Below are 23,718 nucleotides of genomic sequence, written 5' to 3' on the forward strand. Positions count from 1 at the left end.
ATGGCGCTGTCCAATTCGGTGACACTCGAAGACTAGTTAACTTGAAAAACATGAAACCGTAAAATTCTTATTTTTAACGTCGGAGTATTATATTCATGTTTTGAGTTACCCAGATAATTGGTTTAAAAATCAGTGTCTTTAAAACTATTTTTTCTAGTTACACGCAGACAATGTATTTGTTTACTGCAAATTGCCAATAAGTAAATGAAAATATAAGAATGTTAAAAGTAGGCTTGTTTCAGCAAACATTTTTAAAAAGAATCTGAAGTTTTGGTTAAAAGTACGCCCCCCCCCCCATCACTCCCCGCCCAAGATGCTGCACTCCCTTTTACCCCCAATAACAAATCTACCATAATTTCGACTCGGGAAACATCGTTTGATTAGTGATTCAACTGAACTCCTAACAACCAACCATTCACACGCAAACCTTAGGATTCCTATAAAGAAACTGTATATAAATAGTAAGGAGTCAATGTTTGCTTATAATTACCATCTTATGAATATATAATTACCATCTCTTGAATATATAATTAATATAGAATATAAAAGCAGACACCCGGCTAAATTGGATCATTATTGTGAAATCAAAAACGAAGAAACATGGATCGTGTTCTGCTTTTCACTGCTTTGGCTCTTGCTATCGTCTGCCAAGGTGAGATTTTTTTTTTTTTTTTAAGTATTGTGCATTTTGAATTTGTTGTTTTTGTTTGTTCGTACAGTGGAGATATACATCTCCATTTAGTGAACTCAAACAGACGGATTCACATATTACAACCATCAAACTATTGGTAAAAGTATAAGATACAAAAGTCAATTACTTTACAACATAGACAAGACTTAAAATTCAGTAGCTATTTTAAAGGCAGTGGACACTATTGGTAATTGTCAAAGACCAGTCTTCTCACCTGCTGTATTTCAACATTATGCGTAAAATAACACACCTGTGAAATTTGAGCTCAATCGTTCGTCGAAGTTGCGAGATAATAATGGAAAAAACAACCCTTGTCACACGAAGTTGTGTGCGTTCAGATGCATGGTTTCGAAATTCGTGGAAACTTACTATTTTTTCGAAAACCACTCCACTTCAGAGGGAGCCGTTTCTCACGATGTGTTATACTACCAACCTCTCCCACTAACTCATTGCTAATAAACATGTTGAGTTATTACCAATAGTTTACACTGCTTTTCAACAAACAAAAGTTTAGTAGAATGAGTTTTAGCACCTGCCATTGGTTTATTATTATAAGAAGGGAATTATTTTGTAATAATGTTCTTTGAGCAAGAACTGTCTTCATAGCTTTTTTATTGTATATAGATATATATATATATTTTTTTTTTTACAGGGCAGTCAAATCCTAATGTCTGCAAATGACACATTATTTTATCTTTGACCCACTTTTAGTGACATCTATATTTGTCTATACCTTATACATCAATATTGGATACTACACTAGACATTCACATGTTTGTACAGCGAATATCAATGTTGCTTTTTAGATTTTGGAACTAAATTTCTGTCATACCTTTATGATGAGTTGAATTTCCAAATCGAATGAAAACCTGAACCATGAATCATTGTTTACAGTGTATGGCAAGCTTAACCTGAAGCCAGAGGAGACCATTGACGTTACATCTGAGCACTGCGGTTTTGTGAAGGAGTTTCGACAGGTGTTGTAAGTATCTATTGGTCATTCATGTTTCCTCCCACCCTTTTTCCTTTTCTCGCTTTCAGAAGGGATACGGCTACGTTTATTTTCATCCTCTTTTAAAGACAGTGGACACTATTGGTCATTGTCAAAGAACAGTCTTCTCACTTGGTGTATCTCAACATATGCATGAAATAACAACCCAGTGAAAATTTGAGCTCAATCGGTCGTCGGAGTTGCGAGATAATAATGAAAGAAAAAACACCCTTGTCACACGAAGTTGTGTACGTTTAGATGGTTGATTTCGAGGTCTCGAGTTCTAAACTTGAGGTCTCGAAATCAAATTCGAGGAAAATTACTTTTTTTTTTCGAAAACTGCATCACTTCAGGGGGAGCCATTTCTAACAATGTTTTATACCATCAACATTACAATGTTTTATACTGTCAACCTCTCCCCCATTACTCGTAATCAAGAAAGGTTTTATGATAATAATTGTATTGAGTAATTACGAATAGTGTCTACTGCCTTTAATAATCCAACCTCCCTGGTTGAGCCGTTTCAAACATTCATGTTTCCTCCCATCCTTTTTCATTTCTCGCTTTCAGAAGGGTACGGCTACGTTTATTTCCATCCTCTTTTAAAGACAGTGGACAATATTGGTAACTGTCAAAGACCAGTCTTTGCCCTTGCTGTATCTCAACAAATGCACAAAATAACAAACCTGTGAAAAAGTCAGCTTAATCGGTCATCAAAGTTGCGAGATAATAATGAAAGAAAAACAAAACACCCTGGTCACACAAAGCTGTGTGCTTTCTGATGCTTGATTTCGAGACCTCAAGTTCTTAATTTGAGGTCACGAAATCAAATTCGTGGAAAATTACTTCTTTCTCGAAAACTACGTCACTTCAGAGGGAGCCATTTCTAACAATGTTTTATACCATCAACCTCTCCTCATTACTCGTCACCAAGAAAGGTTTACGCTAATAATTATGAGTAATTACCAATAGTGTCCACTGCCTTTAAAGGCTCTGGATACTAATGGTAATTTCTCAAAAGAATTGTTGTCATAAAAACTTGGAGAGCTATTAAATAGTATCAAAAATTGTGAGAAACGGCTCCTTCTAAAGTCACATAGTTTTTTGAGAAAGAGGTAATTTCTCAGTCTAAAAATAAAAGACTTCAGCTGAAGCCTTTTGATGTGCATCTGAAAGCACACAAAGTAATTCAACAAGTGAGAAAACTGGTCGTTGACAACTACCAAAACGTGTCCAGTGACTTTAAAGGCAGTGGACACTATTGGTAATTACTCAAAATATTTGTTAGCATAAAACCTTTCTCGGTGACGAGTAATGGAGAGAGGTTGATGGTATAAAACATTTAGAGAAACGGCTCCCTCTGAAGTGCCATAGTTTTCGAGAAAGAAGTGATTTTCCACGAATTTGATTTCGAGACCTCAGGTTTAGAACTTGAGGTTTCGAAATCAAACATCTAAACGCACACAACTTTAAATGACAAGGGTGTTTTTTCTTTCATGTTATTATCTCGCAAGTTCGATGACCGATCGAGCTCAAATTTGCACAGGTTTGTTGGTTTATGCTTATGTTGAGATACACCAACTGTGAAGGCTAGTCTTCGACAATTACCAATAGTGTCCACTGTCTATAACAAACCAGCAACCTAAGAAGTTTGTGTCTGGATCGGTCGTCATATGTTTTTTCATCTTGGCTCTTTCATTTCTGCCTTATTTGGTTGTGGCTATTCGAAATAAGCATTTTATGACTTGTGTGAAGTTCAAACTAGTATTTTATCTCGTTTACATTAGTTGGACGTAAGGTATAACTATTATAATTTTCTGCACTGAGAACTTAAAAAACAGCTTGTTTCCAATCTTGTAATTAATGTTATTTGTCTTTTATTTATGGGTCTGTACACTCGACTCGATGGATCGTTAGTATTACATATTATTTGTATACAAAGGTTCATAAACAAATATTTGTATGAAAGAACACCTCATCCGGGGGCAAAACATGGGATTATTCACTCTATTGCGTATTTATTGTTTACACATTCTCTGATTCCAAACAACAAGATGTTTTTTTATTTAAATAGATGGACATTTGCATCGGGAATAAAGAATATAAATTTTGGTTTCCCCTTGTACACCGATGTGTGTCAGAACTGTATAATCAATACTTTCCCCGAGCTTTGTGAAAACAAGGCATACTACTCTGTTGGGATTCGAACCGACGACCTTTGCAATTCTAGAGCAGTTCGAATCCTATTTGAGCAGCGGGTAAATCTCAAAGATTTAATAGTAAATATTTACCGTTTTTGTTTCTTCATACTATTCACAGATCGGACAATCCCAGTCTAAAGAAACGCTCTCCCCGAAACTATTGGTGCTCCTCCACCCTGGAGCGAAGAAAGGAGGCACTATGCAGCTGCCCTTGGCATACCCTTAGAGACGGTGAGTATAAAGGCACAAGACATCTTCGTTAACAACTCAAAGACCAGTATTCTCACTCGGTGTATCCATAACGTATGCAACTGTAAAGTTTTGGACTCATTTAGTCATCGAAGTAGCAAGAAAATAATAAAGGAAAAAACAACCTTGTTGCACAATAATTGTGTGTTTTCTGATGCCTCATATGAAAGGCATGAAATATTTTAATATTTGAGTCAGAAATTACCTCTTTGTTTTCTCATAAACTACGTTACTTCAGAGGGAGCCGTTTCTCACAATGTTTTAAATTATCAACAGCTCTCCATTGCCCGTTCCCGGTAAGTTTTTATGCTACCAATTATTTTGAGTACTTACCAATAGTGTCCATAAGGCATAGACACGATTGGTAAAATTGCTCAAAATATATATTAACATAAAAAATTACGTGGTACAAGCAAAAGATAGTACGATACCATGTGGGAAACAACTCCCTCTGGGCCAAATTTCATAACGCTTGAAAAAAAAACGTCATAAGCACAGAAACATGCTTAACAGAAACAGGTTACCGGCCAAAAAGTCAATAGTCAATGCTGTGACTTGTGCCCACTAAATGCTTGCTTAGCAAAGATTTTTTCAAGCAGAATGTTCTGCTTATCAGCTATATGAAATTTAGCTCTGATCACTACTTTAAACACTGATCGGTTTAGGGTTTAACCATTCACTGGCTCTGGCTACCGGGCAACCTCAGTAGTCTAGTTGGTACGACACTGCTCTAGAATTGCAAAGTTCGTGGGTTCGATTCCCACCCGAGTAAGAAATATACCTGTGATTTGTTTCACAGTGCTTGAAAACGTGCTGAACATTGCTATTACATATCGGTGTATATGGGTAAACTAAAATGAGTATTCTTTATCACTATATGTTTGGTGTGCGGTAACACCATGTGTGTATCTACTTGCCATGTATAGAGTTTGTTCTTTAGAGAACTGTCTTGCTCTACAAGAAAAGTAGTTAATCAGATTAACTGAATTTTTGGTATTTCACCTAACCATTCCATGATATTTGCCTATTTTCAACCTTAATTAGACTTGTCTATGTTCCATTTGCTTATTTTGACTTAAAAGAGGTGTCCAACTTAGCATGTGGCCTTTTGTGCTTGAATAATGGTGAGGTGGCTTTACGTTGTCAACGAAAACTTTATTATAATAAACTTAAAGGTAAATAACAGAGAACGTCCCTAAAAGCTTGTTTTGTCTTCAATTTTGGTCAATATATCAATATCTCGATACTTGTATGTACTTCTCAACATGTTTACCGTGGTGTAAATTTTATCGGGTTATTTGGAGACTCCTCAGTTCTAAAAATAGCTGTCCTGCTTAAGGTATAAAAAATCGGCTGGGACAGTTACTTTAGCTTATAGACGATGTGACCTCTGACGTCACACGAAAACCATATCATGATTCGCGCGCATACCGCCGGGCAAAACCTTTGTGTTTTGGCACCCAGCAGGAAAGTGTATGCAATCTTACTATATACACAACTCAGTGCCCGGCAAAACATGACGTATATATAGTGTTTTGTCAACAGAGGGCGGTTTGAATGTAAACATAGGTCACATCGTCTATAGGATCGTTATTAACTGCACTACCGCAGACTGGGTTCTTAAATTGGTATCAACGTTTCGACAAGCTTGCTCTGGTAATTTTTGTATCCCTGATGCAAACTTCCATCTACTGATCGATTGATTTGACTGATTTTTTAGATGATTTCATGGAGGAGAAGAAAGACGCAACTAATTTCTTGGAGAGGGGGGTTGAGAAGAGGAGTCTGCATGAAGAATGTTGCAACGAAGGATGCTACTACGAAGAAGTTTACGAAGTCTGCTAAGAAACGTCTGCAGAATGTGATCGACTATTGCATAATGTCTCTTTAAAAAATACATAACAACAGTAAGCCGTACACAAAAAAGGAATGAACCGTTATTTGCAAAACTTACACTAATAATTTGTGCTTGTACAGAAAAGGATGCTACAACAAAGAAGTTTACGAACTGTGGCAAGCATTTTTGCAGAATTTGATTTGCATAATGTCTCTTTCCTAAAAAATAATACAAAGCAACGGTAACAAAAACTTCAACAAAACGGACTGAACCGTTATATGTGCAAAACTAACACTAACATGCAATAGGCATTTCAATGCATATGTACAAAATTAATCAGTTATTTGAACAAAATCATTTAACAGTGGGGTTTTCAGGAAGTTAAAGAAACATTCTCGGTGCCATGAAATTAAACATTTATTTTTTACACAAACTGCCCCAATTTTATGGCCCTGTTTACCATAGGCGAAGAATCGGCGCTTGCGGAAACGGGGAATTCTGCACTTTACGTCAAGCGTATTTCAATTCTGGCTTTGAGCGTGCATACGCCACGTCACTATGCATTCTACGATTACACAGCAAGCGATGAAATTTAGACCTGGTTTATAACGTTAAACATTGTTATCTAACATGAATTGCAAGAAAATTAAAGACTTATAAGAGACGTAAATAAAATGGCTCCATTGACCTTGATTTATGTTTGTTGTTGCATTGTGGTTCACAGATAATGAATTTTCGAGGGGCAAATACCTTCAGCAGCGCCCTCAAGACTGGTCATCTGTTTTATCACGAGCCTCGAAGTGTGACGTCAGGCTAGAACCAAAGCAGACTGGTTCCCTAATGTACTTGGCTTACAGCACCAGTGATTTCATTGGATAAACGTGCAGTGACGTAGCTCTCCAAATCTGTGTTTTGATTGGTCCGAGGTGATGTTTGTGCAGCTGACAAACATCACCTCGGACAAATCAAAACACAGATATCGAAAGCTTTCGGTCGTCTGATGTATGCATGCAATATATACTTGTATACTTGCATTTAGTATTGTTTTCAAAACTAAACGTAGCTCTATTTACGTAATCCACTGTTTTGTTTCCAACAAATTTCACACTATGGTGGATAATTATTTTGTTTGACATCGTTACAGTAGTAGCTTCCCAACTTCGGTTGGCAAAAACCTGGGTATCGACGCGAAAGAAAGGTTTATACAGGGTGCGTTCGACTAGCTTCCCTGTGTCGACCCCGCGGTGCTCACTCGGGTGAGCCCCTGACAAGAGCTAATCGAACGATCATTCACACTCTCATGGTGACGTCACGCACTTGGGGCCAGCCCCAAGTGACCCACTCCACAAGCAGGCCACTTGGGGATGACCCGGGTAAGCCACTGGAATGACATCAAAGCTATTCGAACGCACCGGGGTCGATCCAGGGAAGTTAATCGAACGCATACAGACAGTTTCATGTCACTTCGGGCAAAGCTTGTGCGTGGGAAAGAGACGGCGAACACCCATACACATTATAAATGATTGTATATGGCTCAATGGTACCAGCTGGTGTCCATTGAGCCATACATATTCATTCATTTTATGGTTTGCCAATCTGCCATTCAAAATCTTTCCCGAAAATCATTTGGCATATTAAAACAATTTTTTAGTAGTTGAGGAATTCAAATTGAAGCGATACCTGTGACTGAGCAAGTTTGTGTAACATACTTTATTCAAATTCACTAAATAATTGCTTATGTGTGAAAAGAAAAGGGATAACCTCGTTTATTTTATCGCCATGTGTATGTGTTGTAATGGGAGACTTTTCGAGAGCTCTGCCACTCGAGGGCAGCAGACCTACCAGGTAAGGGTGCTCAACTCCTATAGCAAACAATGGTAAATACTAAAAATTCAAAAATACTCAAAAAATATTAAGAAGTCTCTCAGCCTCTTGAAAATTAAGTCAGATACATTGTCATACAACTAAACTTCAGATTTCTTCTCAATTTTTGGTAGGTCAGCATTTTGGAATTTTTGCTAATAACCCTAGAAGAAACACTCCCAAAAACTCATGCACACCGCTTGTTATCGTTGGGGAACTCGTGTCCAGTACGTCCTGTTCCAGAACAGTTTGGTTTATGCTGGCAATGTGTTATGAAAAACAAAATACAGTTTGGCTTAATCTAACATACAAAATCAAAAACACGCAAAACACAAGGTATTTGCTGTCAGTGACCGTCACTCATGCTTCTCCTATTCCTAAGTTGTTGACATTACCTGGTGAAGAGCGCCCTCTCTTGGTGATTGGCAGATAGTCCAAATTTTCCCATTGGGCGAATTGCACCGATCAACATCCTAAACAAGAACGTATGCAAGTTCATCAGCCCACCGCTCAGCGGTTTTGAATCAGACATTTATATTTGGTTCTTAGCGAAAGAGACAAAAATAAGAGACTAGGTACTGTATGGAAAGGGACGTTGAGGATGAGGTAAAAACAAGTCACAAGTAGGCTGAGTTCTTTTTGGGGGAAGGGGATGGGGCTGAGTGTACGGTAGGACTTACGTCTCATAACTACAACTAAGTTACAACTCGTCTGCCCAGAACAATAATGTTATGGCAATCTCTTCGTCTAAATGATCAAAAGGTCATTAAATGAAAAGAGCATATACATTTGAAAAATTCAATAAAAATAAACGAATTAAAGACTTATTAATGGAAAATGAATGAAACGTCCCTTTTTTAAAGGCACTGGACGCGTTTGGTAATTGGTAAAGTCTTTACATATGATTAGACTGAGAATTACCTTTCTCAAAAAACACTTTGAAGGAAGCCGTTTCTCACAACTATTATTAACAGCTCTCTCATTACCATGTAAGTCACTTTTACGTTAACAATTGTTACGAGTATTATACCATTAGTATCCAATGCCTATAGGGATACACAACCGACGTGACGACCTGTCTATGAACCGACTTCTCTTGTTATCTTTAAAACATTCAATTTGTGACACTTTGTAGATAAAAACGGGTATTACCCTTATAAGAAGTTTCAGGACAATTGTTAAAGAACACGTCGCCTTGGATCGGACGAGTTGGTCTATAACAAGCGTTTGTAACCGTTTGTTATAAAATGCATATATGATTGGAAATTTGTTTTAAAAGTAGAATACAATGATCCACACAAATTTACTAAATGAACTAACATGGTCGGCCATTTGAGGGAGTCAAAAATGTGACTCCCTTAAATGGCCGACCGTGCTAATCGACGAGGTAGAAGGAAAACCGTGCAATATCGAGGCATGTTTGTGTGGATCATTGTATTCTACTTTTACACCATCTTTCCAATCATATGCATTTTATAACAAACGGTTACAAACGCTTGTTATAGACCAACTCGTCCGATCCAAGGCAACGTGTTCCTTGAAGACTTGGAGTGGGCGAAACTGTACATTGTAACATTGGTATTTTGGGTTCGTTGTGATTAAAAGACACTGGACACATTCGGTAGTTGTCATAGACAAGTCTTCTTACTCTATGTATCTCAACATAAGCACAAAACAACAACAATTTGAACCCAATTGGTCGTCAAAGTTGCGAGATAATATGGAAGACAAAAACATCATTGTCACACGAAGTTGTGTGCTTTCAGATGCTTGATTTCGCGACCTCAAAATCTAATTCTGAGGTCTCAAAATCAAATTCAAATATTTTAGTTAGCAATAAATTCTTTCTCGAAAAAGACGTTACTTGAGGGAGCCGTTTCCCACAATGTTTTATACCATCAACATGTCTCTATTGCTCGATACCAAGTTAGTTTTTGTGCTTACAATTATTATGAGTATATACCAACAGTGTACAGTGCCTTTAAGGACCGACGACCTGTCCATGAACTGACTTCTCTTGGTATTATTATCATTCAATATTGCGACACTCTGTAAATAAGAACGGGTATTGCCCTTATGAGAAATATCGCGACAATGGCAGGTAACGAGGCGAAACTGTACGCTGTAACATCAGTATTGGGGTTCTTTGTGATTTAATAGAGTGCGTTCGTTCAGCTTCCCTGGGTCGACCCCGGTGTGTGGCAGATTTTTTTTTAAAGCTAAACGAACGCACCCAACATTGCACGGATCTGGGGGTGCTGTTATTGAGTTTTTAATCAGTCTACTAGACTTGATGACAAGTCGTTAGCGCAATACACATTCTGTCGTTCATGCAACAGTCACAGTGCGATTATCGTACATGCAACGGTCGTATAGGTATCGCATAGCAAGGTCGTCAGCAGTGCCACTGACTCACGTACATACATGTACGGGGATCGAGGATGTGTATACCGTCCCCGTAGCTACAACGCGCTTAAACATTACCGACTTGATTTCAAGACTATCAGTGTACCTGCACCTATCGCTTAATACAGTGAGTTGGGAAAGAAAGGAATAGGTACATATATGTACCCATAAGGTTTGCCGAATCGTTGTTGATGTCCCAGTGGAGTGTGGGTTCGAATCCCGGTCATGACACTTGTGTCCTAGAGCAACTTATGTTTTACTAAACTTGCTTCTCTTCGTTCACCCTGGGTATAAGTATAGGTGGGGGCCTACCTGTGATGGTATAGAGGTTGATAGTATAATATAAGAAAACACTTTTGGAGCGCCACTGCACGCCAGGGCTGTATATTCCCTATTACGGGATAATGTTATTGACCCAAAAAGCGCATTGATACGGTTAGTATACTGTTGTACGATGATATGAGAGACATTCACAGTCGATGGTGGCCAATAGCTTTGACCTCTGTACTGATGTCAATACTACGGGATGCTTCTGAGTAAGACCAGCTGCCTGAAATGGCATCAACACATTGATTGAAAAACAAAATCAAACCAGACCTCAATAAAACTTGCACAACTTACAGTGAATATGCTACCTTAAATGTCATGAATTTGTTTATTCTTACGAGTGGTGAAAACCTAAAGACCCAACAATGTGGGTTACATGCAAAACAGATGAAATGTGTTTGGCATGTACAATCTTTACAATTCTTAGTACTTAAGTGTTAGATAAGATTTCGAATGGTCAAAAATTGTCAATGATATGAAATTTTAACATTATGACACTTTTTCAAGAAAATGTATCGCTCGGAAATCTAACGAGTTGCTTGTTAGTTATTTATGTATAGTTACTTTAAAGGCACTGGACACTATTGGAAATTACCGTTGATAGTTACGTAAAACATATTGTGAGAAGTGGCTCACTCTGAAGTAGCGTAGTTTTTGACAGAGAGGTAAGTTCTCACTCAAATAATAAAATACTTCAGCTGAAGCCTTTTTTGCATCTGAAAGCACACAACTGGTGACCAATTGAGCCAACATTTTCCACAGGTTTGTTATTGTATACGTGTGTTGAGATACACCAAGTAAGAATATGGCCTACTGGTATTTGACAATTCCCAACAGTGTCCAATGCCTCTAAAACAACGCAACAACCAAATTTAAATAACATGGTGTATAGATAGTATACTTTTGTTGAATATTTCTATAAGCAAGTGTGTTTGATACAAAGTAAACTTTAACAACGCACCAATAAACTAAGTTTCATTATTGTTGTACTTTGCATTAAATGACTTATCATTAATGACTTATCATTATTATTAAGCAGCATTCAACAAGCTGTAAATCATTAACCATTCAATCTGTTATGACCTAATTGAAGTTTGACATGTAAACTGTTCAAAACAAAAGTTCAGATTGTTAAAGGAGGTGTGTTTCATGACATCAGCTTCACACAGAAAGCAATTTGAATGTTTCGTATACCACTTTACCACAGACCCCACCCCCTCACCCCTAGAATAGTACATCACTAAAATAATGAATAGTTGACATAGGTACAACAACCTTCTGTATTTGGAATGTATCCCCATTAAAACCGATAGCATTTAGGCCTACATCACAAACTAACACATTATAATCCACTAATTATTGAGCATAATGAACATTATGAGCATTCATTGCTTACGTAGGCTACGTTTGTGTCACTAATACAAAGCCATATTTCTGGTTACAATAGTGTTGTTAATCACAACCTCTGTGTATTGAGTTTTCCCTATTAAGGCCGACTATATTGTAGACCTGCTCACAAACATAATAATAATGCTTCTAAAGATAGTACACCACTGAATACTGACATAAATGAACATATTATGTATTCATTGCTTACGTAATGTTTTAACATTTAAGTCACCAACACAAAGAAATTATTCTGGTTACTTTATTGTGTTGGTATATATAAAATAGTATTGTAAATCATATTATGCATTTATGCAATAAGTAAAACAATGGACATCATAAAGGAACAATAAAAGTTTTATATAATTATATATTGAGAACAAAGAAGATACACGGCCCTGCACGGGGCACTTAGTTACACACAGTATAATCTTTAAGAAAGGTTTATGTGAGGCAATCCGTTTTATACCGCCTTAAGAAAGTTGACATGTTTAGCCATGGAGGTAAGATTAGCTAACTTTAGTGCCGTGAAATATAATGTTGTTGATAAGCAAACTGTTTTTTAGCCATCTTGTTTATCACCACCGGTAAAGATAATAATTATGACAATGTGACTAGGCTACAATAAAGTGATTAGTGATAAAGCATAAACTTATAACACGAAATGCGAAAACTTATTAGAAGTATTTTAAAAGCATTTACATGATTGTTAGTTACTTAAACAGTAGTAAGCCACGTACGATACTATTCTCAACAAACTAATCTAAGACCAGTAACACATTATGATACGACAATTTGGTTACAAGTTGACTAGTGAAATAATGAATTGTCAATATCTGTCAATATTTGTCAATATCTGTCAATAATTCATGCCCATAACTATAGTTTTGTATTGAGAAACGCTTCAATTACAACACCATGTATGTCCGTCGTTAGGCAGTACATTAAATGTAGTTAAATAAAGGTTAACTTTGTGATCTAAAGTCTCTGAAAGATTAGCATGGTGTTCCGTAAACATGGCGTTCCGATATTACTACCTGAACACCTCACATGATCTTAACAATATCACTAATTTTACACCTTAATTCGTGCTCTTATATTAGCAAAAATAAAACCAGAGGGGGTTGATGCCGAGCGAATTATACATCATCACGAGTTTACACTTAAAGGAGCATTACAGAATTGGTTTTGCTAGCAAACAAATTGCTGGCAGTGTAAGCACTTTTTGTGATCCACCATATACATAAACTGACAAACATGTAGAAGTTCGAGATCGATCGGTCATCTGGGTCACGAGAGAATAGTGAAAAACCGATTACAAATTTAGCATTGCATCGATGCCAAAACAAAAATGAATAAAACGCTCACTGAGCGATAAACTCCAAACGCGAAATTAGATTATTTATTTTTCATAAAATATTAAATTTCAGACAGAAATATTTCAAGGGATGTTTTCTGCTATTATCATTATTAGACTGTGTAAGTTTTATGTAAATCTGTGGACTTCACGATTTTTGTTTCTAACGAATTCTGTAACGTTCCTTTAAAGTCGTATAATCATGAATTAATATGAATATATTTATGTAACCCTTCTTACGAGTTTTGTGTAAAGCGACAGTACATGGGCATGTTCCCCTCCGACGGTGCATTTGATTGTATAATGAATGTAGGTGGTAAGATCTTTTGAAGTAGAATATAATGATTCACATAAATATCCCTTGAAAATATGTTTAAAATTTTTTATGTATAATGTTAAGACAGAACACGGTCCACTGGTTTGTACATCAACCGAAGTTTTGACTCCACAAAATGGCAGACCGTATGTTCCGCTGGTTGTACTTTCATAAGTAGATCTTTGTGTTTGAGTGTATGCACCTACATACTCTTAATACAAAATATAAGGAGTGATTACAAACAACAACATTTTTGAGGTTTTGAAAATAAATCACTTAAAGCGTTAGAGGTTTCAGCTAATATTTTAAAAATGTGGTAGGTTATCAGGAGAGTCGGTAAATCTACGTAAATTTCAAACAAGAAAATCCATGATAATGGAAACCTAACAACCGTTTAATATTTGGGTGGAAACAACCAGTGAACAAAATCAAGTTGGATAAATCATGCCATGCCAGAACCGAGAAAAAAATATACATAAAGTCATCTAGTGGGCCATAAATATTCCGATAGATCAAAATTACCATAGCTACAGTTTTGCCATGAAGACTATTTGCGGAAACTAGGACATCAGAATTTTAGTTTTATGTTGGTTCTATCACAAACACGCTATATGACATCAGGTATCTTTGCCTCTGTCACAAAATAAGAAAAGACAGAAAAAAGATGCAAAACAACAAAGTTTAAGACGGCACTTCAAACGCAGTCTAAACACATAGTTTCGATTATTGCATCGTTTTGTAAACACCAATGAAACACAGCCATACCGGTCAAATGTCATCCATACTACAACAAACAACATTGGTCCCTCTATATCATTGTTCTCACGGAAAAGGCCTAGCCTGACCATATAATGTCACACTTCGAGGCTCGTGAATAACGCCAGAAGAGAATGGCCTCAAGCCTAGGTCAATCCCCTTCCGTCTTGACCTTTTCTAAAAAAGAAGGTACGCAGACGACCGAAAGTGCAGCTAGCAAACATCACCTCGGACCAATCAAAACACAGATATAGAAACTACGTCACTGCACGGTATCCAATGAAATCACTGGTTCTGAAAAGCAAGCACCTCTCTTTATCCTTGCGGGTAAAGACAGTCTGCTGTGAGGTGTGTGTCTGGTGTGTGTATTTTACTAAAACAAAGATGAGAACCGTGATCCCTTATTCTTCTTGCCTCCGCCTGTTATGTTGGGCTCGAATTGTTCGAACGGATCATAATTTGCATCCTTCACTTTCCCAATGATATCTGCCTCTTTTCGCACATATTCTAAGCCATGGACTCGGTCTTGCCAGCCAGGCTTACCAGATTGTCTCTCAGATTCAATCAGAATATCAACGTATTCTACCGTCCATAGAGGGTTTGGATTCAGTGCAATCTCTTCCAAACGTGTGACGCTTTTATGCACTTCGGCTATTAACGCAAACACGACCTTTCGGACCTTTACCAAACTTTCCTGGTGTTTTTTTATGACTTGCTGAACCGTCAATTTCTTTCCAGATGCATCTTTGAATCTCGCCTCAATCTCTTTGTACGTCTTCTCTTCTTCGTCTTCGTAGAATTCGAACTTGTACTGCTGATTGAAATGCACATCCCATTCGCACTTCCCCGGGCACGCAGTACAGACCCCATCTCTCATGGCTGAACAACGGACTTTCTTTGCATCGTTTGCGATACGACAAGGATAATGGCAAGTGAAGTGGCATTTGCTGCAGTTGGTTATGTAGTTTCCAGTTATATCTACTTTTCTACACTTGGGAACCTTCACCTTGACCTTGAAATCTTTATTTGCTGTGATTTGCGCTTCATTTTCTACCAGGATTTGTAGCTCCTTTCTGAGAGATTTGTATTTGCAGTTTCCTGCCATGATCTGAGGCTGAAGACCTTGGATTGCAGTCTCAAAACGCTTTCTCTCCTCCAACACTTCCTTCGTAAGGAAGAGACTTCGCGCTTCAAGAGTCCGCACATTTCCAAAGAATGCATTCAAACTTGTGGATCCCATGTCCCAGAACAATGTATCAAACTTTCCATCATCCTTTCCATTAGACGTTTTATGGCCACCCTGGAAATATGGTTGTCTCACTTCAGCAAAGAGGGCCGAATTATTGAACTTAAACAATTTCCCTCTGATGGGGATTTTTGCTTCTTTCAGTGCAGCCATAACAGGTGGGTATTTTTGGTCTGCAAATGTTGCAAGTACAATGATGTTGCCGGCAATGTCCTTGCCAAACACCGACAAAATGGAATCGAAAACATACTGCTGTGTTTGCGTTAAACGCACAATCGCAGCCTGGACAACAAACCCAATAGCATCAATGTGATCGATCCCGTGAGACTCTGCATCTAAGAAAAACTGACGGATCTGGTCAAAGATTTCCTTATCTCTTTGAATGCCACGAGTATCACCGAAACCCGGTGTGTCGATGATGGTCAGATCGTAAGGCAAATGAAGGTTTTCGTCCATCAGGGTATACGATGTGAGAACCTGGGTCTGGCTATGAACTTGTGATGATCCGTTTCCTTCACCGACATCAACCATTTTAAACCGGTACTTATCATGCCACTCTACTTCCAAGATGTTATTGACCATCGCGTTGATCAGGGTGCTCTTTCCTGAACCTGTGACGCCAACAACCATGATCACTTTGTGCTCTCTTTCTATCTTAGATCCTTCACCAAAGCTGTAACTACGACTCTGGGACTTCTCACACACCTTCCTAAGAGGCAACTTCAAGATGGTCGGTTTTCCGGTATTCGGGTCACCAGGTTGAAGTATTATTGACGATTTAATGATATATTCCTTGATGAGTTTACGGGTCGTACACTCCACCTTGCTTACTTCACCTGCCCCCGCGTTCCCACAAAAGCCCAAAACTTTGATGTTGTAGCGCGTTTCAGATTTGACTCCTCTAATAACAAACTTGCAGGAAGAATCGTCTGTCTTCATTCTTACTACCCCGGGGTCGTCATCGCTGCTGTATTCAACCTTGAAGTGCTTCACTTCAGCACCACCGACAGTAGGCTTTGTCCACTTGATTTCGATCTGTGATGTTGACACCTGCTGGGCTCTTAAACCACTTGGTGGACCAGCAGGAAGCGTAGTGAAAGGAACACTAATGGGACTATGTATCATCTCGGGTTTCTTACACTTCTTCACGCTGCAAACTAGCGTCACCCTTGCCACGTAGTTAGTATTTGGATCTAAATCGGAGATCAAAAAAGGGCTGGCTTCAATGATACCTTTCTCCTTCTGCAGATTGTCCTTCCACCCACCGTCTTCAGATTTTGTAGACTGCTTGCGATTGACCACTTTGCGGTATTGTATGAAGTAGTCAACTATCTCTACACCATGTCCTACAGTGTTAGAATCTGTCCAGGTGATAACAACGCTAGTTGATTTGACATCACTAATTGCAGGTTTTCCTGGTTGGCTTGCTGGACAAGTTGTACAATGATCGCTAGTGGTACTAGGTGGACTCTTGATGCCCGACTCGTACAAGGCAACTACCTGAAATGTGTAAGTAGTATTTGCCTCCAGATTCTTAATTCTGAACTCTTTCTTGGACGAGTTAATATCGATTTCTTTGGTCAAGTTTCCCGCTTCCATCAACTGTATGACGTAGCTTTCAACGATTTCATCCTTCCCCATCTTCCCAGGCTGTCGCCATTCCAGCAGGACACTGGAAGCAGTCACGTTTCGGAACTCAGGTTTCTCAGGCGATTTCGCCGACAGTGTAGTTGCCACAGCACTTCGCTCACTCGCTGGGCCCAGACCTGCCGAGCATATGGCACTAACTTGGAACCGTATGGACTGGTTTGGTTCTAGGTTGTCAATCATGACTTGGGTTTCCAGGCTCTTTGTTTGTATCTCTTGAGGGTCACTTGTTTGATCATTCTGACCACGAAATACCTTGTACTTGACAACGTATCTTTGAACGTTCGACATACCATACTTCGGTTCAGTCCATGTCAGATTTATCGAATATTGATCGATGACGTCACACTGGGGCTTCAAAGGCTGACTTGGTGGTTGGAAGTCCTCTTGAGTCAACTCGCCTTGCTCAAATAGATTCACTATTCCGCCGATTCTAGTACCACGTTTCCCTTCTGCAGATCCGGAGGGGTCGTGTTCAAATCCGGTCTCAATGAACTTGGTGCAGTCTTCTTGTTTATTGCTCTCAAAGAAATCAGCAAATAGTCTTGCCTTGAGCCTCATCTCTTTCATGAAGGACGTATCGTCATACCATTGGCTATCTTCGTAAGAACCACGTTTTTTCTTTGCGCTGTACTCGGACAGCGCCCTCAGGTAACCTTCCTCTTTCCCTTTCAGTTGGAAAGTAAAGCAAACCACGTTCTCGATGCCCGGGTCAATAAGAATATCGTCCAATTTCTCACGAGAATTCACGATGTCTACGTCTGGGAGAAACTTGACGTAATGTCGGACAACACTCAACTCTTTGCGCTTACTCAGTACCCAAGCATCGAGTGACGTCAGATTGAATGGTGACGAATCAACATCCCGGAACATGTCCTTGATGCGCCCCTCGCCATCACTTCCACTCCATATCAGGAGCAATACGTGTGCTAGCTGTTTCTTGTAACTTGATTTGTACTCCGTCAGTAGCTTTATGAAGAACTCAAACTTCTCTTTTAACCGGGGGAAATTCGTGGACAACGTGTCGTTCGCCATCTCACGGATTCTCGTCAAACAATCATCTATACCTTCAAGGAAAGTCTGAGCCTGTGCAGGTAGACTGTCACTTACAGCGCAACAAACCCGAGCAGATCTAAGATCTATCTTGCCTATTGGATATAAAAATACCTTAATCGGAATGGCTTTCGCCTCAGACATTTCGGCCAAGGATGACAGAAATTGAACAACACCTTCAACATCTGCCGGGTTGCGCTCAAGGGGCAAGTCACTATAAACCTTCCACCAAACGTGTTGGTCCCAACCGGCAGGAATATCGTCCTCTTCTTTGACATGGGCTGCAAGTTTGTCCACTAGGTCAGTTAGGACTTTTGCAGCATCTTCCTTTTCGTCACCCCCACAGTAATCAAACACGATAAAGGTGTTCGACCCATACAAAATTGACTTAACAACATGAGTGGCATAACCATATCGTGCTAACAGATCAGGGATTTTGCTTTTCAGATTGGATTCTAGTGCTTCCTGTGTCAAACATTCAAGTTTATTGATTGTGTTGACATGCAGAGTGAGTCGACAGCGACTGTCTAAGGGCTGTCGATCATGCAGATACTCTGCAGCCGCCTCGGCCTTAACTAATCCCCCTAGTACACCTGCCTTAAGGGAAGCATCAAGACCTAAAGCCATTGATTTGTCATCGAACGAATTTGACCGAATTACAGTGAGATTTAATCCCTTCTGTTCCACTACTTTCAGTTGATCTCCTATGGTTTCTTTGTTAATGAATATGATACTAGTGGTAATAGCCTCATCACTACGGACGTCGTACAATGTGCCTAGGCGCAATGGTCTACCCAGAGTTGGTATCTCCAGTGTGTCTGAGAGGGATTCCTCCATGATGGTACAGCAGCCTGCACGCAATAGAGTCAATATCAAAACAGAGAAAACACCAATAAGTTCCACTCTTGTAGATGGAAATTTGCATTGGGGATTAATAATTTTGGTTGTACCCAACATAATACACCGATATGTGTAAGCACTGTATACTCAGTACAGTACCGAGCTCTGTGGAAAATAATCACAGGCATAATACTCGGGTGGGATTCGAACCCAAGACCTTTGCAATTTGAGAGCATTGTCTTTCCAGCTAGACTAGACCCGTGAACCTTTGACACAGAGCTGGGGAAAGTACTACAGTGCTAACACACATCCGTGTATGGGTACAAACACAATTAACGCATAGGTGCAAATGGCCATCAAGTCACTGTAATACAATGCAATACAATACAATACAATACAACACTATACAATATAATACAAAGGGCATGTGTATACCGCTATGTCGTTCAGATCACATTGTAAATATAATACAAATAGCGTCATCGTTACGACATGATACATTTTTGAAGTAGTGTTTTAAATTGAGTACAACAAATTCAAGTTTTACTGACTGCCACGCTGATCACTGACAGAATGATGGACTGTAACAAACAACCATTTAATAATCATTGTACAACGCAAAAACAGTGTTGGGTGTTTTGTCAACGAATGTGAGGTTGCTCAATTTGTTTGAAACAAGTCCTGAGCTTAATTTCATACGGCTGCACACATTAGCTACAAGCAAAAAGAAAATGCTTAACTGCAAAAAAATGTTGTTAAAACTTACACTATGAGTGTAAACATCACATGAATATACACAAGAAAGAATAAACATTAACACCATATGGCGTTAAAATAACACCAATGCAAATGGCTAAGCAGACATTAGTGTTATTTTAACACCCTGTTGCGATTCTTTCTTGGTATCTATGTGACAACATCCATGGTGTCAATTTGAACAACCCGTCTACCAGAAAAGCGTTACCAGCTAAATATTTTACCATTTTGACTGATGTCCTGAACATTTTGGCAAAGCAGAAATTTTGTGTAAAGCAACATGTTATGCCTAAGCAGCTCTATGAAATTGGGTCCTCGTATTGGGTACCGGTCAACTCGGTCCCAAGTCAACTCGGTCCCAGTCAACTCGGTCCCAGTCAAGTCGATCCCAAGTCAACTCGGTCCCAAGTTAACTCGGTCCCAAGGCAACTCGGACCCAAGTCAACTCAGTCCCAAGTCAACTCGGTCCCAAGTCAACTCGGTCCCAAATTAACTCGGTCCCAAGTCAACTCGGTCCCAAGTCAACTCGGTCCTAAGTCAGCTCGGTCCCAAGTCAACTCGGTCCTTCGGCCAACCTTAATCATTACAGTACATAAAATAATTTTAAAAACATTAAGTCAATGTTTTTTAAGTTATTTTATTGTACTGTTTAGATATTATTTATAATTATATTACGTGATAATATTTATTATGAACGTGTAAGTTTACTTATTTTTTGTTTTCAACCACCCTTATTGGGTTTTTAAAATTGTTTTATTGGTAGGCCCATGCCATGGAGTTTGATTTTGTTTTATGTGCATAATGTAGGTAAAGTTTTGTATATTATTATTATTTTTAACCAAACATTAATTTCCTCATGTTTGAGTTCTCAAAGTGAAAGAGTTGCACACTCATCTCGTTTCACGTACAAAGTCAAAGGAAAGAACATAGTTTTGTTTTCAATTCTTCAAAGAACTTTGAATCAGTCAACCATACGAGTTGACTGGGACCGAGTTGACTTGGGACCGAGTTGACTCATAAGCCTTGTTTTTGGCAAAGTCTACACCTTCATTAGTCGTTTGCGAAACCTTTTAACGCAAAAACAACCAGTGTGGGTCTAAACAATGCCGACGTCAAAAAAAGAAAAAAAAAAAAAAAAAAAAAAACATTTTTAGCCATCAAAATTTAGCAAAATTTAGAATTTTCGAACTCACCAGTGAGCTCTTTCAAAAGCTCCTTAGTCAGATGATCCGTGTAGTTGATCAGATCTTTCTGGAACTATAGGAAAGAAGAATCACGTAGTTTACCTTTGGAGTCTAGAGTAAGGAACATATCTATCCCACCCACCCGTTGCAATTTCAAACTAAATGATAACGATTTCTTTTGGGCTGGTCCGATTTTATTGGTATATTTATAAACTATTTACAGCCTTTTCTGTCTTAAGTTATTTTAAGGAAACATAAACAGTCTAATGAAGAACGATGTTCAACCACTTCTATGAACAGACACTGATATAAGGGGCAACCTGTAGTTTTATAACGGTGGTACAATTAATATATTTCCCATATATTTTTACTGTTCCTTTTATTTTGTAGAGACACACGTTGCGGCTATTTTATTCAATTGTAGTTTAATCGAAGTCCTTTTCGACAGTCACAACACAAGCTTTGACGTACTTCCGCCTATCAAAGCCCGTGTGCAGACATGGAACGCAAAATGCCAGCATTTTGGGTCATTCCTTTGTTTACATTTTGACTGCAGTTGGCGATTTGTGAGTCAAAAGTGTACATTTTAAATTAGGACATAAATTGATTTTTTTTTTTTTTTTTTTTTCCTGAAGTTTAATATGCAAAATGTTGAAATTGCTTTCTGTGGAATTACGTAACACTTACCGGCGCGGCAGGTTCAAACACTTGACATGTCTGTGTCTGTGATTTGATTCGATATTTAGGCCATCCAAATCTAGACACAAATCTGTAAATGAGAAGGATAAGATCCTGAAAAAAAACCTGTTAGGTGAGGGTAAACCATTAAAGGCAGTGGACACTATTGGTAATTACTCAAAATAACTATTAGCATAAAACCTTACTTGTTAACGAGTAATGGGGAGCTGTTGATGGTATAAAACATTGTGAGAAACGACTCCCGCTGAATTTTTGAGAAAGAAGTGATTTTCCACGAATTTGATTTCGAGACCTCAGATTTAGAACTTGAGGTCTCGAAATCAAGCATCTGGAGCACACAACTTCGTGTGACAAGGGTGTATTTTCTCTCATTATTATATCGCAACTACGACGACCGATTGTGCTCAAATTTTCACAGGTTTGTTCTTTTATACATAAGTTGAGATACAGCAATTACCAAAATTAGTGTCCAGTGTCTTTAAGGCCGAGTCACACTGCAGCGGTAACGAAAACGATAACGATCACGACGCAAAGAGAACGTATTCTATTGGTTGAATTGCTCCACGCAGAATACGCCCACGCTCGTTCAACCAATCGAGGGTGTGCATTGTTAACATTATTGTTTTCGTTCTCGTTATTGAGGCATGTGTGACCGGTCCTTTTACCCGGTTTATCGAGTACCGGAGAGTTTCATTATCCCGTATCCCGCAGCGAGGGGTTTTGTAGAGTAACACTTCCAATTCCTGTATTGAGATGAAACTACGTTTCTATTAACGCCATATGCACATTTTCCCACTTGGGGGATTTTTCAAAAAGGGAAAGGAAGCAAAAATTCCATTTTTGTTATTTACAATAAAGCCGTTATGCACACCTCCCGCATTGGAGAATTATTTTTAAAAAGCGTTGCAGCGTAGCCTACTATTCCAGCCAGGAATTGGTAGTGTTACAGTACAAAACCGCTCGCTGCACGTAGTCTCTTACTCAATAAATAATAATAATAATTAACCATTCTTATATAGCGCATAACACATAGTAGTAAAACATGTCCCTAAGCGCTGTTGAGAAAAACACAACAGAATACAAAGACAAGATGTACTGGGTAACAAACAAAATGGATGAATTAAATGTTAAATAAGTGCGTCTTTAAAGCAATCTTAAACTTAACAATGGAGTCAATGTTTTTTATGTGTTCCGGGAGATTGTTCCATAAGGTTGAGGCAGTGTGAACGAAGCTGCGTTCACCATATGATTTGGTCATCACTGGTGGAATAACAAACAAATTTTTCTTATTAGAACGAAGATTTCTACAAGGTGTGTACAATGTTAACAGCTCTGTCAAATAAGGAGGCGCAAAATCATAAAAACATTCATATGCTAACAACAATATTTTGAATGAAATGCGAGAGTGAATAGGTAGCCAGTGTAAGTCTCTTAGAATAACAGACACAGATTCATGTTTCCTAATACGATAAATAAGACGAGCTGCAGAGTTCTGCACAACCTGCATCTTTTGCACTTGACGAGCCGAGATCCCAGAAAGGAGGATGTTTCCTAATACGATAAATAAGACGAGCTGCAGAGTTCTGCACAACCTGCATCTTTTGCACTTGACGAGCCGAGATCCCAGAAAGGTTATTGCAAAAATCAAGATGACACACCACAAAAGCATGAATCAAGCGTTCAGTAGTGTGTTTATCTATCAGGTTGCGAATTTTCTCAATTTTGTGAAGTGCAAAAGATGCTGATCTGCATTTCTGTGAAACAAAACTGTCCCTAATGAAATTATCATCAAATATTGCACCCAAATTTCGACACTTCCAGACAGAATTAACCACAAATCAAGCCAGGAATTGGCCATTTACAGTACAATACCCTTCACTGCGGTGTATTTAAAATACGCCAGGCCCCGTCAA

The 23,718-nt window shown here is 38.6% G+C and overlaps 2 protein-coding genes across 2 annotated transcripts; one reads left to right on the forward strand and one right to left on the reverse strand.

Moving 5' to 3' along the window:
* The first annotated feature begins 591 nt into the window (after positions 1-591).
* On the forward strand, positions 592-6,628 carry LOC139937595 (uncharacterized). The gene is made up of 4 exons (XM_071932805.1): positions 592-652; positions 1,586-1,673; positions 4,002-4,114; positions 5,853-6,628. Exons 1-4 carry the CDS (start codon positions 601-603, stop codon positions 5,975-5,977), a joined length of 378 nt encoding a protein of 125 aa, XP_071788906.1. The 5' UTR covers positions 592-600; the 3' UTR covers positions 5,978-6,628.
* A 7,974-nt stretch (positions 6,629-14,602) lies between these two features.
* LOC139937493 (uncharacterized) lies at positions 14,603-21,859 on the reverse strand. The gene is made up of 3 exons (XM_071932647.1): positions 21,794-21,859; positions 21,116-21,179; positions 14,603-19,177 (listed from the first exon to the last, which is right to left on the reverse strand). Exon 3 carries the CDS (start codon positions 19,161-19,163, stop codon positions 14,754-14,756), a length of 4,410 nt encoding a protein of 1,469 aa, XP_071788748.1. The 5' UTR covers positions 19,164-19,177; positions 21,116-21,179; positions 21,794-21,859; the 3' UTR covers positions 14,603-14,753.
* Between the last annotated feature and the right edge of the window lie 1,859 nt (positions 21,860-23,718).

Source organism: Asterias amurensis, chromosome 5 (assembly GCF_032118995.1).
Source record: "Asterias amurensis chromosome 5, ASM3211899v1".
Classification (NCBI taxonomy): domain Eukaryota; kingdom Metazoa; phylum Echinodermata; class Asteroidea; order Forcipulatida; family Asteriidae; genus Asterias; species Asterias amurensis.